Source organism: Elephas maximus, chromosome 22 (genome assembly GCF_024166365.1).
Source record: "Elephas maximus indicus isolate mEleMax1 chromosome 22, mEleMax1 primary haplotype, whole genome shotgun sequence".
In the NCBI taxonomy this organism is placed as follows: domain Eukaryota; kingdom Metazoa; phylum Chordata; class Mammalia; order Proboscidea; family Elephantidae; genus Elephas; species Elephas maximus.
In genome coordinates this window covers 2,950,592-2,968,335 of record NC_064840.1, presented here as the reverse complement: position 1 = coordinate 2,968,335, position 17,744 = coordinate 2,950,592, and the positions used below count along the sequence as shown (strand labels likewise).

The following is a 17,744-nucleotide window of genomic DNA, read 5'->3' as shown; positions in this document are numbered from 1 at the left end:
CTCTGCGATGACAGTCTCCCAAGGCAGAGCCTGGGCCACTACCACCCTCTGTTCACCTGGTGCCCATATAGTCACCTGATGGTGGATAATGGGGACCCTGCAACTCTATCCCATTGCTGTCGAGTTGATTGCGACTCATAGCGACCCTATGGGACAGAGCATAATTGCCTCATAGGGTATCTAAGGCTGTGATCTTTACGGGACTAGATCTCCAGGTCTTTTCTCCCAAAGGACAGCTTCTAGATTTGAACCGCTGACCTTTTGGTTAGCAGCTGAGCGTTTAATTTGCATTGAATTATGGTGTTGCTGAAGGATATTGAATATACCATGGACTGCCAGAAGAATGAACAAATCTGTCTTGGAAGAAGTACAGCCAGAATGCTCCTTAGAAGCGAGGATGGCAAGACTTCATCTCACGTACACTAGACATGTTATCAGGAGGGATCAGTCGCTGGAGAAGGACATCATGCTTGGTAGAGGGTCAGTGAAAAAGAGGGAGACCCTCAAAGAGATGGAATGACACAACGGCCTCAACAATGGGCTCAAACATGCCAACAGTCATGAAGACGGCGTAGGACCAGGCAACATCTCGTTCTGTTATACGTAAGGTTGCCGTGAGTCAGAGCCGACAGCAGCTAACAACAGCAATGACATTGGGAAGGAGATGATGCACTGTCTGCTGGGGATGCAGAGATGATGGGATAGAAGCCTGGGGCCTCATGACAAAAGCCTGGTGGTGAATGAAGCCAACACCAAGTGTATCAGGCAAGACAGATGGAGAGAGATCAGAGAACCCTGGATCCAGCCATGCCTGAAGGAGCACACGGACTGAAAGTAGCTGTCCCTGAGGTGGGTTGGTGCTGGGGGTCTCGGCAAGCACACCCACCTCTTGTTGGCGACGATGGGCACCCTCCAGCCCTTGATCTGGTTGAGCTCGGTGTCTGAGACCTCAATGTGCAGGGGCAGCTGGGGCACCCACACTGTCATCTCCAGGGCACCCTGCAGATGTTGGTAGGTGAAGTTCACCACCACATTCACCCTGCCCTTCATCTCCTTGCCGTTGACGAACACGTAGTCACACCTGTCAGACACCTGTGAAGTGTAAGAGGGTAGGGGATGCGTGTGAGTTTCCAATACGTTCTATGACCTGAGTGATAGAACTCAGCACACGGCCCCAGGTGTTTATGTCTTCATAGCAAGCTCAGGCCCATCAGCCCCAAAAAGCCCACCGGGGCCAACTCAAATTTGTGCACAACCGGTTCTTTTAAGAGTAGCTAAACAAGCAGATTTTTAGCTACTTAGAGCCTGTCTGCTTTGTACACCCCATGAAATTTCACCCAGTGCGTGTTAGCCATGCCAAAACACCAACCAGCTGCCATCAGGTCAGTTCCGACCCACAGTCCCATGCAGTTCCTCAGGGTTTTTTTTTTAAATAGTATTTTATTATATTTTCGGTGAAGGTGTGCACGGCAGTTTAGGTGCCCATTCAACGATTTCTACACAGATTATTCAACGACACTGGTTACATCCTTCACAATGAGTGACCATTCCCAATATTTCAGTTCTGGTGGTCCTGTTTAATCTAGTTTCCCTGCCCTCTCGCAGTCTCATTTTTGTTCTAAAGTAATTGTTGACCATTTGGTCTCATATGGCATGATTTTTTTTAAAGGAGCACAGTGCTCGTGGGTGATAGGTCTTTGTTTTGTGAGCTAATACACAGGGTTTTCAATGAATGACTTTTTGGAAGTAGACTGCCAGGCCTTTCTTCCCAGGCACCTCTGGGTAGACTCGAACTACCAACCCTTTAGTTTACACCACCAGGAACTCTGCTAGCCCCAGATAAAATAAGCCCCATAGTTATCAGGGCCCCAGCTGTCACTGTCTTTGCGGGTCTTTGACTCAGAGACCCCATGATCATATATAGGACCTCCCTCCCTTCTCTTCCCTGGGGTTTTCATGCCCTCTTCCCTTCCTGGGGGCTCCCTGTGCTGCTTGCCTCTGGCAGACCCCCTGCTGATGGGACTGCCTCCTGCATCTGTGTGGCCAATGTGTCAATCCCAATAAATAGCTTACTGTGCAACACTGCTATCTCGTGGTCATATCTTTTTCCTTGATCGGCCATGAATTTCCTCAGAAAGGGAAGAGCAGGGGTATTCTGAGGTCGCTATTGTGGAGAGTGGCAGTCCCAGGAAGATGCACACAATTAACATGCTTGGCTGCTAACTGAAAAGTTGGTGGTTTGCGTCTACCCAGAGGTGCCCTGGAAGAAAGGCCTGGTGATCTCCTTCTGAAAAATAAACCATTGAAAACCCTCTGGGGTACAAATCTGCTATGACACACACACCCGGGGTCACCAGGAGTCAGGGCTGAACTGACGGCAGCTGGTTTAGGAAGCATCGGGGTTAGCAGCTAAACACGAACCTTCCCTCCTTAAGAAGAAGTAGGTAGACAGGCAAGGAAGGACGGAGGGAGGTAGAAGAGGAAAAAGGAAGGGAGGAAGGGAGGGAGGCAGAAAAGAAATGGATAGACGGACAGTCAGACAGACAGGCAGAGGCGAATGGGTGATAAGGCTCATTTTTAAAGAAGCAGGCTGTTTTGTGAACTCAACATTTTAGATGCTCTTGCCTACCAGGGGAGCTGAGACCAGGAGCCTGGTGGTTACCCTGGCCAGTGTGCCGCCCCGTCCCCTGTGGAAGGAAGTGGCTGCCTGGGAGCACTAGGTACAGCTGTGAGTGCAAAGCTAAGTCTCTGGCTTTTTTTTTTTTTTAACTCAGTGTTCACCATTCAAGGTGGTGAGAAAAGTGGGACCAAGACACTGGAGAAGGACAGGGGTGCCGGAGAGGGAGGACCTAGTGTCACTGCAGGGTGCTCTGAGGGGACTTAACAGGTGGCCACACACCCAGGGCTTGACCAGCAATGCTGGGACTGGGTGGCAGGGAGCTGAGATGGGGATAAGTGCGTGTGTGTGTGCGCGTGTGTGTAGGACCATGTGTGTGAATGTGTGAATATGAACATTGTGTGAATGTGTGTCCATGTGTGTGAATGTGTGTGAGCATTGTCTGAATGTGAGCATGTGCGTGTGTGAACATAACTGCACGAGCACTGTGTGATGTGTGTCTGTGTGTGTGAGCACTGTGTGAATGTGTGTTCCTGTGTGTGTGTGAGCATTGTGTGAATATGGGTCCATGTGTGTGCTCATGTGTCTGTGAGCATGTAAGTATGTACATATGTGAGCATACATGTGTGTATTTGTGTGTATGTGTATTTGTGTGGTGTGCATGTGTATCTGTGTGTGATTGTGTGTATGTGAGTGTGTGTGAAGTATTTATGCTAAATTACACAAGTGAACACTATTCTGCTGGGGGGTTGTACACCTGGGCCTCTGGGGTCATCTGGTTGTCCACACACTGCAGTGTCCACATCAGTCTCCACGAGGTGGTCAGTACACCTGTCAGCCAAGTTGTCTTCTTCCTCCTTGTGGCACACAGTAGGGTTGTCTTGTCCTTCCAGCTTGCTGTTGTTGAGCAGGGGTGTGGCTGTGACTACCCTGACCCAGTCGTTCCTTGCTGGAGCGTTTCATTTCTGATGAGAGACCTTCCAGAGCTGTCTTGCCCTGTGACCCGGTGGACGGGGATGTCCCAGAAGGTGGTGGTCCAGCAGTGTGTGCCCTCGGGGGCTCTGACACAGACAGCCTTCTCCCTCAGGGACAGGGGCCGTGAGTGGGAACCAAACCCTTGTGTGTTAAGTGGTTGAGATGCCGGGGCATCCATCACCTCAGCCTACCCTAGCTCCTCGGGACTGCCACGCAGTGCCCAGCATATTGTGGTAACTGCATTAACAGAACAGAGTGCTCCAGGTTAAAGGGTTTAGGAGGCTAGGTCTGGGTAAGACATGAAGACAGGGAAGGTCACAGGGAAGAACCTATGAATGTGTGGATTCCTGCAAACAAAACGAGCCAAGAATTTAATTGGGGTCAAAGATGGGGGGCAGAGGTCTCAGTCAGGAACGGGCTGTAGGAGCATTACTCCTGAATGCCAAGTCTGGGGTCTCCCCTCCTAATGCTAATGAATTGCTAATGAAGGAAACTGTATGCAAACAGAATAAATAAAAATCAGGGAGGAGTGACTTATGGTCTTGCCAGCTTCACCTTGGAGGAGGAATCGGGAAGTTGGGGAAGGGCTTGAGTGGAATACCAAGGTGGAAGAGGTCTCGTGGGGAAAGACTTCAGTGGCAAATAAAAGGGACCGTTCTGAGCCTGATGAGTGTATAGCTCCCATGTCTAGTCTCCCCAGAGTCCAATTTCACTTCCTGCCCTAGATTCCAACAGAGTGGCTTTTATCTGTCCAATAAATATTCCCTAATTTGCTCATGTCCCTGGATGGTGCAAAGAGTTAATGTGTTTGGCTGCTAACTGAAAGGTTGGAGGTTCCAGCCCACCCAGAGGCAACTAGGAAGAAAGGCCTGGCAACCTACTTCTGAAAGATCAGCCAGGAAGGCCCTATGAGCACAATTCTACCCTGACACACGTGAGGTTGCCGCGAGTCAAAGTAGCCTTGACAGAAACCATTCTTCTAAAATTTCTGCTCACTTTAGTTGGAGCAGGGAGATTAGACACCCTCACACAGCAGAGACGGCCATGTGAAAACAGAGGCCGAGGTTGCAGCCATGTGGCCACAAGCCAAGGAATAAATTCTCCCCTGGAGCCTCCAGAGGGAGGTGGCCCTGCTGACACTTTGCCTTTGGTCAGATGGCACTGCTTTTGTACTCTTGGCCTCCAGAACTCTGCACGAGTATGTTTCTGTTGTTTAAGACATCAATTTCGGGGTAATTTGTTACAGCAGCGCAGTATCCTCATACGCCTTCTCGGCCCCACTTCTTCCTCTGCCCTGTCCTGCTCCCTCCCTTCCTTTCTCTCACAGGTCTCCCGAGTGCCCCACTTGGTAAATCCCATGTATGATCCTCAGACAATGCTCTTAGGGACCTGACCTAAGACTGGTCTGAGCCTCAGCTGGGAAGACACAAGCCTCACCCCTGTTGTTATGGACTGAAGTGTGTCCTCCAAAATAAGTGCTGGAATCCTAACCCCTGCACCCGTGGATGGGACCCTGTTCGGAAATAGGGTTTCTTTGTTATGTTAACTAGATCATACCCGAGCAAAGTGGGTTCTAAATCCAATCACTTCTGAGTTATGAAAAGAACAGATTAGAACCTGTGGCTAGTTGCCTCCTTTGCCATGAGACCAGAAGAAATGGATGGTGCCTGGCTGCCATTACTGAACATTTCGATCAAAGATTCTAGAGATGAAATCCTGATCAAAAGGGGGAAAATGCAGAACAGAATTTCAAATTTTCATGGACACCAGACATCCTAGAGCCAGGAAGGTTGGATGAACCCCAAAAACTATTGCTCTGAGATAATCTTTAAACCTTAAACCAAAAATGTCCTCTGAAGTCTTCTGAAAACCAAACAATAATTCAGCTTAACTAGCGAAGAATTGGAAACCCTGGTGGCATAGTGGTTAAGTGCTACGGCTGCTAACCAAAAGGTCGGCAGTTCGAATCCGCCTGGCGCTCCTTGGAAACTCTATGGGGCAGTTCTGCTCTGTCCTGTAGGGCGTGAGGATCCTCCCTAAGACCAGGAATGCCCAGGGCTGCTGACAAGGAAGGAATCGATACCATCTACACTGTTAGCCTCAGAGCTGTGAGAACTAAGACTCTGTTCTTTAAGGTCACCCACTCGTGGCACTTCTGTTATAGCAGCACTAGGTAACTAAGATATCCCCAAAGGCCATCCGGAGCCCCAGCCACCACCTGGGCTGGAGAGAGAAGCCGACATGTGTTTGTGTGAGAGCCAGGCCAGGCGGAACCATCCCCAGGTTTCCGGCATCCACCTTTTCCTCCGTGACCTGGCCATTGCATTACGACTGTTAAACGTTACACACGCTCCCCATGGGAGATGGACTGAGAAATGGAACGGTCTAGGTGAGCTGAGGGGACCTGTTCATTATGTCTCATTAAAATATGACAAACTGTACACGTCCAATAATTTATTAATAAACTGCCACTTTCCAACGCTGATGGCTGGGAGGGATGATCCATTAAAACTCCTAAACCTCTTTCACGATCCATTCCAGCTGGGCGTCCTGCTCCGTTATGGGGGCCGAGTCAATATTTCTGGTTCCAGTGTGCACAGCCTGGCACTCATGTGAGTTTAATGACATTTTCTTCTTTTTTCTGTTTAAATGCAGGATGAATTTAAATCTTATTTGAGCATCACCGACATTCGTGGTGTGGTGAAATTTACGTCCCTTTGGTACTTTTTTCTACAACTAGATTTGATGATAATGAAATTCTGTTTCCTTTTCTGCCTCAAATGTGGCAAAAACAGACACCCTACGGAAGTCTTTGTGCCCAATTCTCAAGCAACATGCATGTGCCTTTCTGAGAGTGGCCTCTATCCTGGACTAAGATAACAACATTCATAACAGTGGTAACAAGAATGGCCGTGTCTTAGTCATCTAGTGCTGCTATAACAGAAATTCAACAAGTGGATGGCTTTAACAAACAGAAGTTTATTCTCTCACAGTCCAGTAGGCTAGGAGTCCAAATTTAGGGCACCTGCTCCAGGGGAAAGCTTTCTGTCTCTGTTGGCTCTTGTCATCAATCTTCCCCTGGTCTAGGAGCTTCTCGGTGCAGGAACCCTGGGCCCAAAGGACACGCTGTGCTCCTGGTTCTTCTTTCTTGGTGATAGGAGATTCCCATCCTCTCTGCTCGCTTCTCTCTTTTATATCTCAAAAGAGATTGTCTCAAGACACAACCTAATCCTGTAGACTGAGTCCTGCCTCGTTAACATAACTGCCTCTTACCCTGCCTCGTTAACGTCATTAGAGGTAGGATTTACAACACACAGGAAAATCACATTAGATGACAAAATGGTGGACAACCATACAATACTGGGAATCATGACCCAGCCAAGTTGACACACATTTCTAGGGGACACAATCCAATCCATGACGGGTGGCTGATATTTACTGAGTGTTCGCTTCCTGCACAGCACTGTACTAGAAGCTGAATACATTATTCCCTTCAGTCCTCACAATGACTCTGTCAGAACTCTCGTGTTGTGGCTGGTTGCTGTGGCCTCCGCTCTGATTCATGGTGACCTTATGTACAAAAGAAGGAAACGTTGCCTGGTCCTGCGTCATCTTCACGATGGTTGGTAAGTCTGAGCTCATCATTGAGGCTGTTGTGTCAGTCCATCTCGTGGAGGGTTTCCCTCGTTTTCGCTGACCCTCTACTTTACCAACCATGATATCCTTTTCTAGCAACTGGTCTTTCCTGCTGACGTGTTCAAAGTAAGCAAGTCAAAGTCGCGCAATTCCCCTTCTAAGGAGCATTCTCGTTGTATTTCTTCTAGACCAATTTGTTCACTCTTTGGCAGTCCATGGTATATTCAATATTCTTCACCAAAACCAGTCTGAATGTGCCAATTCTTCATCTGTCTTCCCTTTTCACTGTCCAGCTTTTATCAAATAAAAATAAAAGTTAAGAAAAGGCAGATCCCAGGGTCCTCTGCAGCTCAGGCTCCTAGGGTGGGTTTACATTGTCACAGACTTGTCACTGATCCGATTTTGACTGATTTCACTGACGGAAGGCAGCTCTGAGCCTGGTCCGCAGTCCTTCTGTTATCCTCACACTCACCACAGAGAAGGCTTGAGATGAGGTGGTTCTGACAAAGACCAATCCGCCCACCAGTTCTCAGAGGCTCCGTTTTGATTAATCTTCTAAGGTAGACGAGAACTGATTATGAAAACCTCCCTCCTCTCGATCCCTCAACAAAAGCTCGGCTTGGCAGCTTGCTTTGAGCTGGAGGACTCTCTGCCTCGTATCCAGCGATGCCGGACAGTAATCCCTGTTAGGCTAGTCCGTCGCATCTAAAGTGCGCATGTTAGGTGCCTGCAGACTCACTGTCGTAGACCGAATGCGTTTCCCTGCCCTCTGTGCGAGTGGTGCTCCGGGTGGCATCTAGGTCCTGCCTGGCACTGTGGGAGCCCTGCTGGCATCACCTGAGGGTGGGTGGTGGCAGCGGGGTGGCAGAGCCAAGACCAGAAATGACTGCTGTGTTTCCAGCATGGCTCCTGGCTCTGTGGCATTTCACCTGGTTCTCCAGCCCTCTTAGCAGTTCTACAAGCCGTTCAATACCCTTATGACAAACCTAATACATTCCATTTCTGCTAAATCAGCCAGAGCTGCTTGCTGTCGCTTGCGACGATGACTTCTCAGGGCGACAAAGGTTGGGTACATCAGTGAGGCCTGCCTGGGCCAGCACTGGGGTGAATATGTGAGAAGCTGGGGAACACGAGAATCCACAGGTTTTGGAGGCCAGGAAAATCCAGAGTAATATGCGGTCTGATACAGTAGCCACTAGCTGCATATGATTCTTTCATTAAAAAAAAAAAATGTGATAAAAATATACCTACCAAAACATTTGCCAACTGAACAATGTCTACGTGGGCAATTCAAAGACATTATATTCTTCAAGTTGGGCAACCATTATCACTATCTCTTTCCAAATCATTCCACCACCATTAACATAAAGTTACTGCCCCCTAGCCGAAGTCCCCCTTCCCTGTCCCTCCCACCCTGTAACCACAAATAATCCCTGCTTTCTATGTTATCTGCCTATTTCATGTAAGTGAGAGGTGGTGTGGCTCTTTCTTTAAAATAAAATGAAAACTTCAGTGCCTCGGTTGCACTGGCCGCGTGACCACTGTGGCTAGAGCTTCCGTGCCGGACAGTACGGACAGAACATTTCCACAGCTCTATGGGTCAGTGCTGGTCAGAGAAGTGAAGGGAACTCAGCTGGGTGCCCCCTGACCCAGGAAAGCCCGGAGCCATTTTCTGCTTAGAGTCCAAGGGGGACCTACTGTTTGAAGCATCTTGATAGCCCTGAGACTGCACCGTGGTGAGATGGGGGACGGAAACTCTAAACGACGGTCTTCCTCCCGGCTCTGAATCAGACCCCATCACGCCTACCCTGAAGGTCCTCCCCCACCCCAGAGAGTTAGACGTTCATTCATTTGCGGCACAGACGTCTCTTGAGACCCAGTGATGAGCCAGGCTTTGTCTGGGGCTCTGGGGACACAGCAGAGAACAAAATTTAAAAAAGAGCTCGGCTGCTAACCAGAAGTTTGACAGTTCGAATCCACCAGCTGCTCCTTGGAAACCCTATGGGGCAGTTCTACTCAGTCCTATAGGGTCACTATGAGTCTGAATCGACTCCACGGCAATGGGTGTGGTTTACCCTCATTGAGTTTACACGGCAGAGTGACAACTGACAATAACAGGAAAATAAGCAAAAGGCATGCTGACAGGAAGGACCAAGCTCAGTTGCCGTTGAGTTGACTCCAACTCGTGGCACCCTGTGTGTGTCAGAGTAGGCTGTGCTCCAGGGGGTTTTCAGTGGTTGAATGTTTAGAAGTAGAGACACCTCTGGGTGGACTTGAACCTCCAACCTTTTGAAGCTGTTTTATACTGTCCTAGTGGAGCCCTGGCGGCGCAGTAGCTAAGAGCTCAGCTGCTAACCAAAAGCTCAACAGTTCAAACCCACCAGCCACTCCTCGGAAACCCTATGGGGCAGTTCTACTCTGTCCTACAGGGTCGCTATGAGTTGGAATCGACTCGATGGCAATGTTTTTTTTTATTTGTTTATTTAGTGCTCCAACTCAGAAAACACCATTTGAATTTTTTCAAGAATGACAGAATCTGCTCTCAGACTCTCTACTGCAGTGGTACAGACGGTGAACGTCCTTGGCTGCTAACAGAAAGTCTGGCAGTTCGAGTCCACCCAATGGCTCTGCAGAAGACAGGCCTGGTGAGCTACTCGCAAACAGCCGCTGAAAGCAGCTCTACTCTGACATGCAGGAAGATGCCGTGAGTCAGAGCCGACCTGATGGCCGCGGGTTCTATGTCAATGAGTAGGTGTCATCTTAAAAATTTTTTAATTTCACAAAGCTTTGCCACATTTAATGGATATTTCACACCGGCTTTTAAAGTCTGAACACCTCATTGGAGATTTTCTTTTCAATTGTTCTGTTTCTTTGTTTTGCTAGTGAAAAGTGGGAGAATGAGCCAGGCTCCCGGCTAAAGACATCAAATAGAGCAGAAGGAAGCCCAGGCAGCCAAGAGCCGCTGCTCCCCATGACCGGCGCTCCCCGCTGCTGCCCGCTCTGAGTGAGGCCCTCTCACCCGCCCTCTGCCTCCTCCCAGGGAGTCCACTCACGCGCAGCAGCCAGGTCTATGTTCTGTATTTTCTCATTTTCTCCAACACGAAGGTCAACACTCTGTGTTCTGTGCTTTTCCCTTTAAGGGCACAGCTCACACATAGCTCTAAACACTTCTGGGTGGGTTTCGGGTTTCTAATACCCAGAAGTTTAAGAATCAGAACCACACTTCTGAAAATGATAGCCAGATAGATGGAAAATGGACACCAATCTTCCTTTAAACACCAGGGATAGAAACAGGGAAGGCAGTGTTCTGAAGGTGGCTGTGTAGCCTCTCGCGAGGCTGGAGTGTGAGGCAGTGGCAGGCCGTCTCCCCATAGCTCAGGCGCGTGGTTTCAGCTGGGACCCAGTGCCCCGGGCGTACCCCATCAGCAGTAGCACTCCCCTGGAGCAGTGCGCCCCTCTCCTGGTCTGCAGGCAGGGCTCCCGCACAGTGCCCACTGCTCGGCTTCTGCTTCCCTGTGAAGCATCGACACGGGGATATCAAGCTGGCCATGGCCCCTATCACTTCCACCCTTAGTGACCACTTCCCGTCTGGTCTGTCTGTCCTACTCTGGTGGCTTGTGTGTTGTTGTGATGCTGGAAGCTATGCCATGGTATTTCTGATACCAGCAGGGTCATCCATGGTGGACAGGCTTCAGCAGAGCTTCCAGTCTAAGACAGACTATGAAGAAAGGCCTGGCAATCTAATTCCAAAAATTAGCCAGTGAAAATCCTATGGGTCACAATGGTCTGATCTCGTTGTGCATTGGGTTGCCACAAGTCAGGGGTAGAGGCAATGGCAGCTAACAAGAACTACAGCTACCATCAGGTACCAGTACTATCCTCTGTTTTTGACACGTGTGATTCCCTACTGGACACCATAAACTTATGTGCAGGACCCTGCCTGGCCGATCTCTGTGTCTCCAAAACCTAGGACAGGGCGTACAGTCGAGGCCCAATCAATATCTGTTGAATGATCCATGAAGCCTCGATACGGCAGACCCTGTATTTTAACAGGGAGCAGGGGGGCAAATGGAGCAGTACTGAAAACTTTCAAGGGTCTAACTATGACAGAGATGATGGCCCGCCCCATCCTTCTACCACCTGCCTCTTATCTAATCCAGAATAGGGTTTTAGGTTTTGAAATGACATGGACTTATATGTAGGTTAAAACTGAAATTGTTTCTGACTTCCAGTGGCTAGTGGTGTGACTCCCAACGTTCACGGTGTAGACCAGAGCAGTGGCTATTAGTCCTGGCTGCACATTACAGCCATCTGGGGCTGGGGACAAGGGGATGACTGATAATGGGTGTGGGGTTTCCTTCTGGGGTGGTGAGAATGTTCTGGAAATAATAGCTCCGATGGTTGTACAGCATGGGGATGTTAAATGTCATCTACCGTATGTATTAGGCATGTGCATGTTACCACAACGACAAAAGAAACCTAAACTAATAACTGTAAGCAATTAAACACGTTTATATAAATAAAATATTTAAACTAAAAACTACAGACATTTAAAACAACAACAAAAAACATTAGCATGTGTGAAGACTCTTTAGGGTTATCTGTACCTTTGGATGAAGTCATTTTACCACTTGGGGTCTGTCCCAAGGAAAAAGATAAAGACTGATCTACGCAGTTTAAAGAAAAAAGGAAAATCAGATGCTAGGCCACATTCCTCAGGGTAGCTGGAGGAGCTCATTCCCGGCGGCAAGCAGTGGTCCTTAAGCGGGAGCTCGGTCAGCGTCAGCGCCAGCTGGAGGGTTTGTGAAGTCAGATGGCTGGGCCCATCCCCAGGGGTTCCCAGGTCCGGGAGAGGCATGAGATGGGCTTCTCCCCAGGGGCTCCCAGGTCCGGGAGAGGCATGAGATGGGCTTCTCCAGCAAGCTCCAGGTGAGGCTGAAGCTCCTGGTCTCCGAGTGGGGCTGGCGTTGAGCCAAGTCTTACCGCGTCAGGATAACTATGTCTGAGTTCTAAACTGTTACATCGCTGTGTAAATTTGAGCTGTTGACTAGTCTCTCTCACCCTCCATTTTATTTTCCACAAGACAGGCATAACGACAGGCCTTCTCTATGACTCACAGTTGGTAAAAATGTCCAAGGAGAACCCGGATGAAAGTGCTCGGTAAACGGGCAGCTCGTGTCTTGCTGTTAGGTGCTGCGCAGGTTGCTCCGGCTCATGGCGACCTTATGTACGACAGAAGGAAGCCCTGTCCAGTCCTGCGCCATCTTCATGAGCGCTGGTATGTTCGAGCCCATTGTTGCGGCCACCCTGTCAACCCATCTCAAGCAGCAAATCACTGTCATTTTTACAGCCGTGTGGCTAAGGGTTATACAAACTCCTGACTGCTTAGAGCAATAATCCCCAGACTTTAGAAAGCACCAGAATTAACATAGTAGGGGAGTCTTCTAAAAATTAAGACGCCCAGGCCTTGCCCCAGAAAGTCTGATTGGGTGGGTCTGGGCTACGACTTGCAAATCTGTATTTCTAATTCTCACCCCAAAGAGGCTGGGGACATTGAGAGACACTGGCCTACTCCAAACCCAGCTGCCTGCTTTTGCTGGGAGCTACAGTGATAGAGACATCATCTACTTCTTTTTTCCCAAACGCAGAAACCCCGAGGGACCTCTTTCCTCCTGCATGAATACTTTCCAGAAAACCCCAGAGATGAATGCTTTCCAGTCTCAGAAGGAGGCTCAAGGGGTTCCACAAAGCGGACAAATGGCAGGAATGAGCTGGGGCGGTGTTTCTAAGGGTGCCAGCTGGTAAGCCTCAACTTGGGGTGCTTATTAAAAACAGAGATCTGTGGCCCTGCCCCTGGGGATTTTTAATTGTTAGGTCTAGGTTGAGTCCAGTAATCTGTGTTTTTAACAAGCAACACCCCAACTGAAGGCAAGTTTGGGAAACTTGAAATAGAGGAGTGGAGTCCAGGAAAAACTGTGTGGAAAAAAGGTCACTGGTATTTCTTGGACCCCACATCTCTTCCCCACACCTGCAGTGCCCCTCACAGTCCAGGCCTGATTGGTAGGAACCAAACCTGCAAGCCCGGTGACGGGAAGGAGTGTTTCGCCTTCTAGTTCTTTCTCAGGTTTCATGGGAAGGGTCTCTGGCACCTGGGCTCCATCGCTGAATCTCACTGCTCCAGCCCTGCTCTTTCCAGTGCCCAAGTACGCCCTTGCTGCCCTGAATTCCCACGTAGACTAACTCTCTGCACCCCACAAAGTAAACAGAGAATTAAAAAAAAATCCAAACTCTTTCAAGATTTCTTCTTTAAATTTTCAAAGCAGGTTAGTTGTCACATTGAACCAGCTAAGTATTTGTAGAAGCCTTCCCCGTACCAAGATACCCAGCAATTACTTAGCTATCTGTGGAAGTAACTAAACCACGTAAACAGATCCCGTTAAACCCAGTCTATACGCACTCCCAAACCTACTGCCCCATAGCTGGATACCAGACATGTTCACAGCCACTCAAAACCATCTGGCGTAGAAGAAGTGGGGTAAAGAGGAAACCAGAGGGGTTTTACGTGATTATGGCTAAAACACCTTACTTTGCAAATCTTATTGCATCCTAAGTTCACGCACCGGGGATGTGGACGGTAGATGAGGAACAAGGTCTGCAGTGCAAGCTCTCAGAGGAAACCTGTGCCAGCCCTCCTCCACGCTTAAAAAACAAACAAACGAAAAAACGTCACTGCCGGCAAGTCGATTCCGACTCATAGCGACCCTAAAGGACAGAGTAGAACTGCCCCCTAGGCTTTTCAAGGAGCGGCTGATGGATTCCAACTGCCGACCTTTTGGTTAGCAGCCGAGCTCTTAACCACTGCGCCACCAGGGCTCCATGCTTAGTGAAACATAATTTCCTTCTACTCAGAAATTCACTCAGTAAAGCAGCATATAAAGTAATAAACACACTCTGCATTTTCTTTTTTAGCGGAAATTATGCAAAGCAGATTTTATCAGAATTCCTGTGCTGAAGTGTCTTGCTTATTTGACATGAAACACCGACAATGACAAAGACAACGTAAAGCTCACAATACATCATTCCAACAAGGACACTGGTGACAAACTGGTAAATGACTGCCAGGAGTTCCAAGAGTATTGAAGATGAGTGGCTTTGCAAGAACACTTGAAATGCCCTGACGTGGGCTGGGTTCCCTAGAGACACAAAACCAGTAACATGGAGAGAGAGAGAGATTTATATCAAGGAAATGGCTCATGCGGTTGTGGAGGCTGGAATGTCCCAAGTCAGGGAGTCAGGATAGAGGCCTCTCCTGATTCACACAGCAGCAGGGGCTGGCTAACCCGAGATCCACAGGTCAGAGAGCAGGGCTCTTTCTCACAGGCTGCGAAGATCAGTGAATCCCAAGGTGGGCAGACAAGACTGCAGGTAAGCTGCCAGCTCAAGTCCCAAGAACCAGAGGTCAGACAAACAGGAGACAGCTGCAGGATCCAGCTCGAGCAAAAAGCCCCCACGTCTTGCCAGACCATCCACTTATGTTCAGTGCAGTCCACACGCTCAAGAAAACTTACTTTCAACTGATTTGCTACTCACAGCAGATCCCATCATGGAGGTGGTCACATAATATCAAACCTCATCATGGAAGTGATCACAACATCACATGACTGCCAAACCACTGAGAGTCATGGCCCAGCAGCCAAGGTGACACACAACCTTAACCATCACTTGCCCCGAAATCTCACAGCTTGTATACGAAAGACACTTGATAGGCTTTTTCAAAATTTTACAACGACCATAAAATTTTACCTGACATCAGGAAGTTGTCAAGGTATCAAGTGGAAAGATACTTTTCTAAGCTATCAATAACGAAAAAGAAATTTCTATTTACTAGCTAAAAGAAAGGAGCCCTGGGGGCGGAACAGTTTAAGCAGTTGGCTGCTAATCTAAAGGCTGACAGTTGGAACTCACACAGCGACTCTGCAAGAGAAAGGCCTGGCAATCTGTACCCGTAAAGATTACAACCTAGGAAGCCCTATGGGGCAGTTCTGCTCGGTTACATGGGGTCGTCATGAGTAGAAACCGACCCGCCGGGACCCAACGACAATCACAACAGCCTAGAAGGAGTTACTGGGTGGTGCAAGCAGTTAGGTGTTTGACTACTAACTGAAAGCTTGGAGGTTAGAACTCACCTAGAGGTACCTCAGAAGAAAGGCCTGGTGATCTAGATCCAAAAGGTCACAGCCTTGAAAACCCCATGGAGCATCGAGACCCCCTGGGTGTTCTACCGTGACACATATGAGGATCTCGACTGGTTTACTGCTTAGGCTAAAAGAAAGGTTGAATTATCTTTTAATTCTTTCACTAAAGAAATACAGTTACAAAGACATTGTCAGGAATGTCCGAAGTAGATGCAGCCAAAAGATATAGGAAAAGGCATTATAGAGGGGGGTCAAGCAGGTACTTAATAAAAACAATGTCATTTTTCTAGATTTTGTGATATTTGTAGTATCTGACACTTTAAAAAAAATGTGATTTGTTGATTTCTCTTGTCAGTCTAAATAAACCTTCAGTACTTTGGGTACATAATTTTCTATTTGTTTTCTTAGACATGTGTTCCCCAGCCAAACTGGGAAGCTCCGAGGCCCCAGAACTGGGGCTGCCCCTGCCTGGCCTCAGTTTTCTGGATGCTTTCATCCCTCTTGCTCTTCTGTCCACATGGGCTCTCCCAGGTCTACTCTGTCCCCAGCCAGCCTGGAAACGGATCCTTCACTGGTTTCCATGAAGGATAATCTCAGAGAACATTTTTGAGAACTGTGAAGTTTTCTGTAGGTTTTCAGGCTACAGCAGGGCTCACGTTGTCTCTCACACAGCCTCTCGGCGTCCCTCTGTGTACCCGTGGTTCTCTCTCTTCCTTCTCCCCCAGAATAACCAGCACGGTGCTCCCCTTGCTCAACAGGCCCAGGACCCTGAGCCTCACGTCGAAAGAGCAGGCACTTCCCTTTCTGAAGCGTTGCTGAGTTACAGCCACTCTGTAATGTGCACACATCAGCAGCTGAACGGAATGCTTATATGTGTGTACACCTGTATACCTGCTATGGGTCAAAGGGTAGCGCCCCAAAAGATGTGTTGAAGTCCTAACCCTACACTGGTGACCCTGTTTGGAGGCATAGGGTTTTTCTTTGCAGACGTTATCAGTTACGTTAAAATAAGGTTTTTTTTTTTTTTTTTCAGGCATTGTCAGTTTGGAAACCCTGGTGGTGTAGTGGTTAAGTGCTACTGCTGCTAACCAAAAGGTCAGCAGTTCAAATCCACCATGCACTCCTTGGAAACTCTATGAGGCAATTCTACTCTGTCCTACAGGGTCTCTATGAGTCGGAATTGACTTGACGGCAATGTTCTTTTTTTTAATCAGTTAACGGAAGCCCTTGTCGTGCAGTGGTTAAGTGCTACAGTGAGCTACAATGCTGCTAACCAAAAGGTCAGCAGTTCGAATCCACCAGGCACTCTTTGGAAACCCTATGGGACAGTTCTACTGTCTATAGGGTCACTATGAGTCAGAATTGACTTGACAGCAACGGGTTTGGTTTTGGGTTTTATCAGTTAAGGAAGTCATACTGGAGTAGGGTGGGTCTAATCCTAACCTCTTCTTGTAAGAGAGGACAGACAGGCAAACAGAGTCACAAACAGGGGAAGACAGCGTGTAAGGATCTGTCTACAAGCCAAGAATGCCAGAACTGAGAGAAAAAAATGTCTGTCCATTCTTGTACATGACTTTTGATAAGCAGGTGGCCTCGCTTCTCCAGGAGTGGAACTGCTTGGTCTGTGGGCAGGCATGTTTCATCCCAAGCACTTTTAAGGGCCCCCCCACTTGCCCCCCCCCAGTACAGCTCCCTTTCTAAGAGGAAGAGGAGCCCTGCTGGCACAGTGGTTAAGTGCTCGGTTGCTAACTGAGAGGTTTTTGGTTAGAACCCACCAGCCGCTCTGTGGGAGAAACACGTGGCAGTCCGCTTCCATAAGGATTTTCAGGCCTGGAAACTCTATGGGGCAGTTCTACTCTGTCCTACAGGCAGGGATGGATTGCCTAATAAGCAAGGTACACACTACAGATTAGTACGTAAGCACAAGTAAGCCCACGCATACCGTGGTTACTGGTTAATCTGTCCCTGCCTAATCTGTCGGCTCGATGGCAGTGGGTTCTAAGAGGAATTCTGGCACCAGCTATTCATGTAATTACAGTTCCCTATCTCTTTATATGAAACCTTGGTGGCGTAGTGATTAAGTGCTATGGCTGCTAACCAAAGGTGTCAGCAGTTCAAATCTGCCAGGTGCTCCTTGGAAACTCTATGGGACAGTTCTACTCTGTCCTATGGGGTTGCTATGAGTCGGAATGGACTCGATGGCACTGGGTTTTTTGTTTGTTTGTTTTTGTTTTTTTTATCTCTTTACAGTTTAGTGACTGTGCCTGTAACTAATCCTAAGAGGAAGACATGGAGAAAGTGGAGTGTCTACCTTTGGAAGA

At 48.4% G+C, this 17,744-nt stretch overlaps 1 protein-coding gene across 1 annotated transcript in view; it reads right to left on the bottom strand.

The window, feature by feature from the left end:
- The window catches only part of TMEM132D (transmembrane protein 132D), a 725,131-nt gene that overhangs the window by 14,314 nt on the left and 693,073 nt on the right, over positions 1 to 17,744 (bottom strand). The window contains exon 6 of the mRNA XM_049866226.1: positions 887 to 1,092. Within this exon, the coding sequence (XP_049722183.1) occupies positions 887 to 1,092 (206 nt within the window). The remainder of the gene's footprint in view (positions 1 to 886; positions 1,093 to 17,744) is intronic.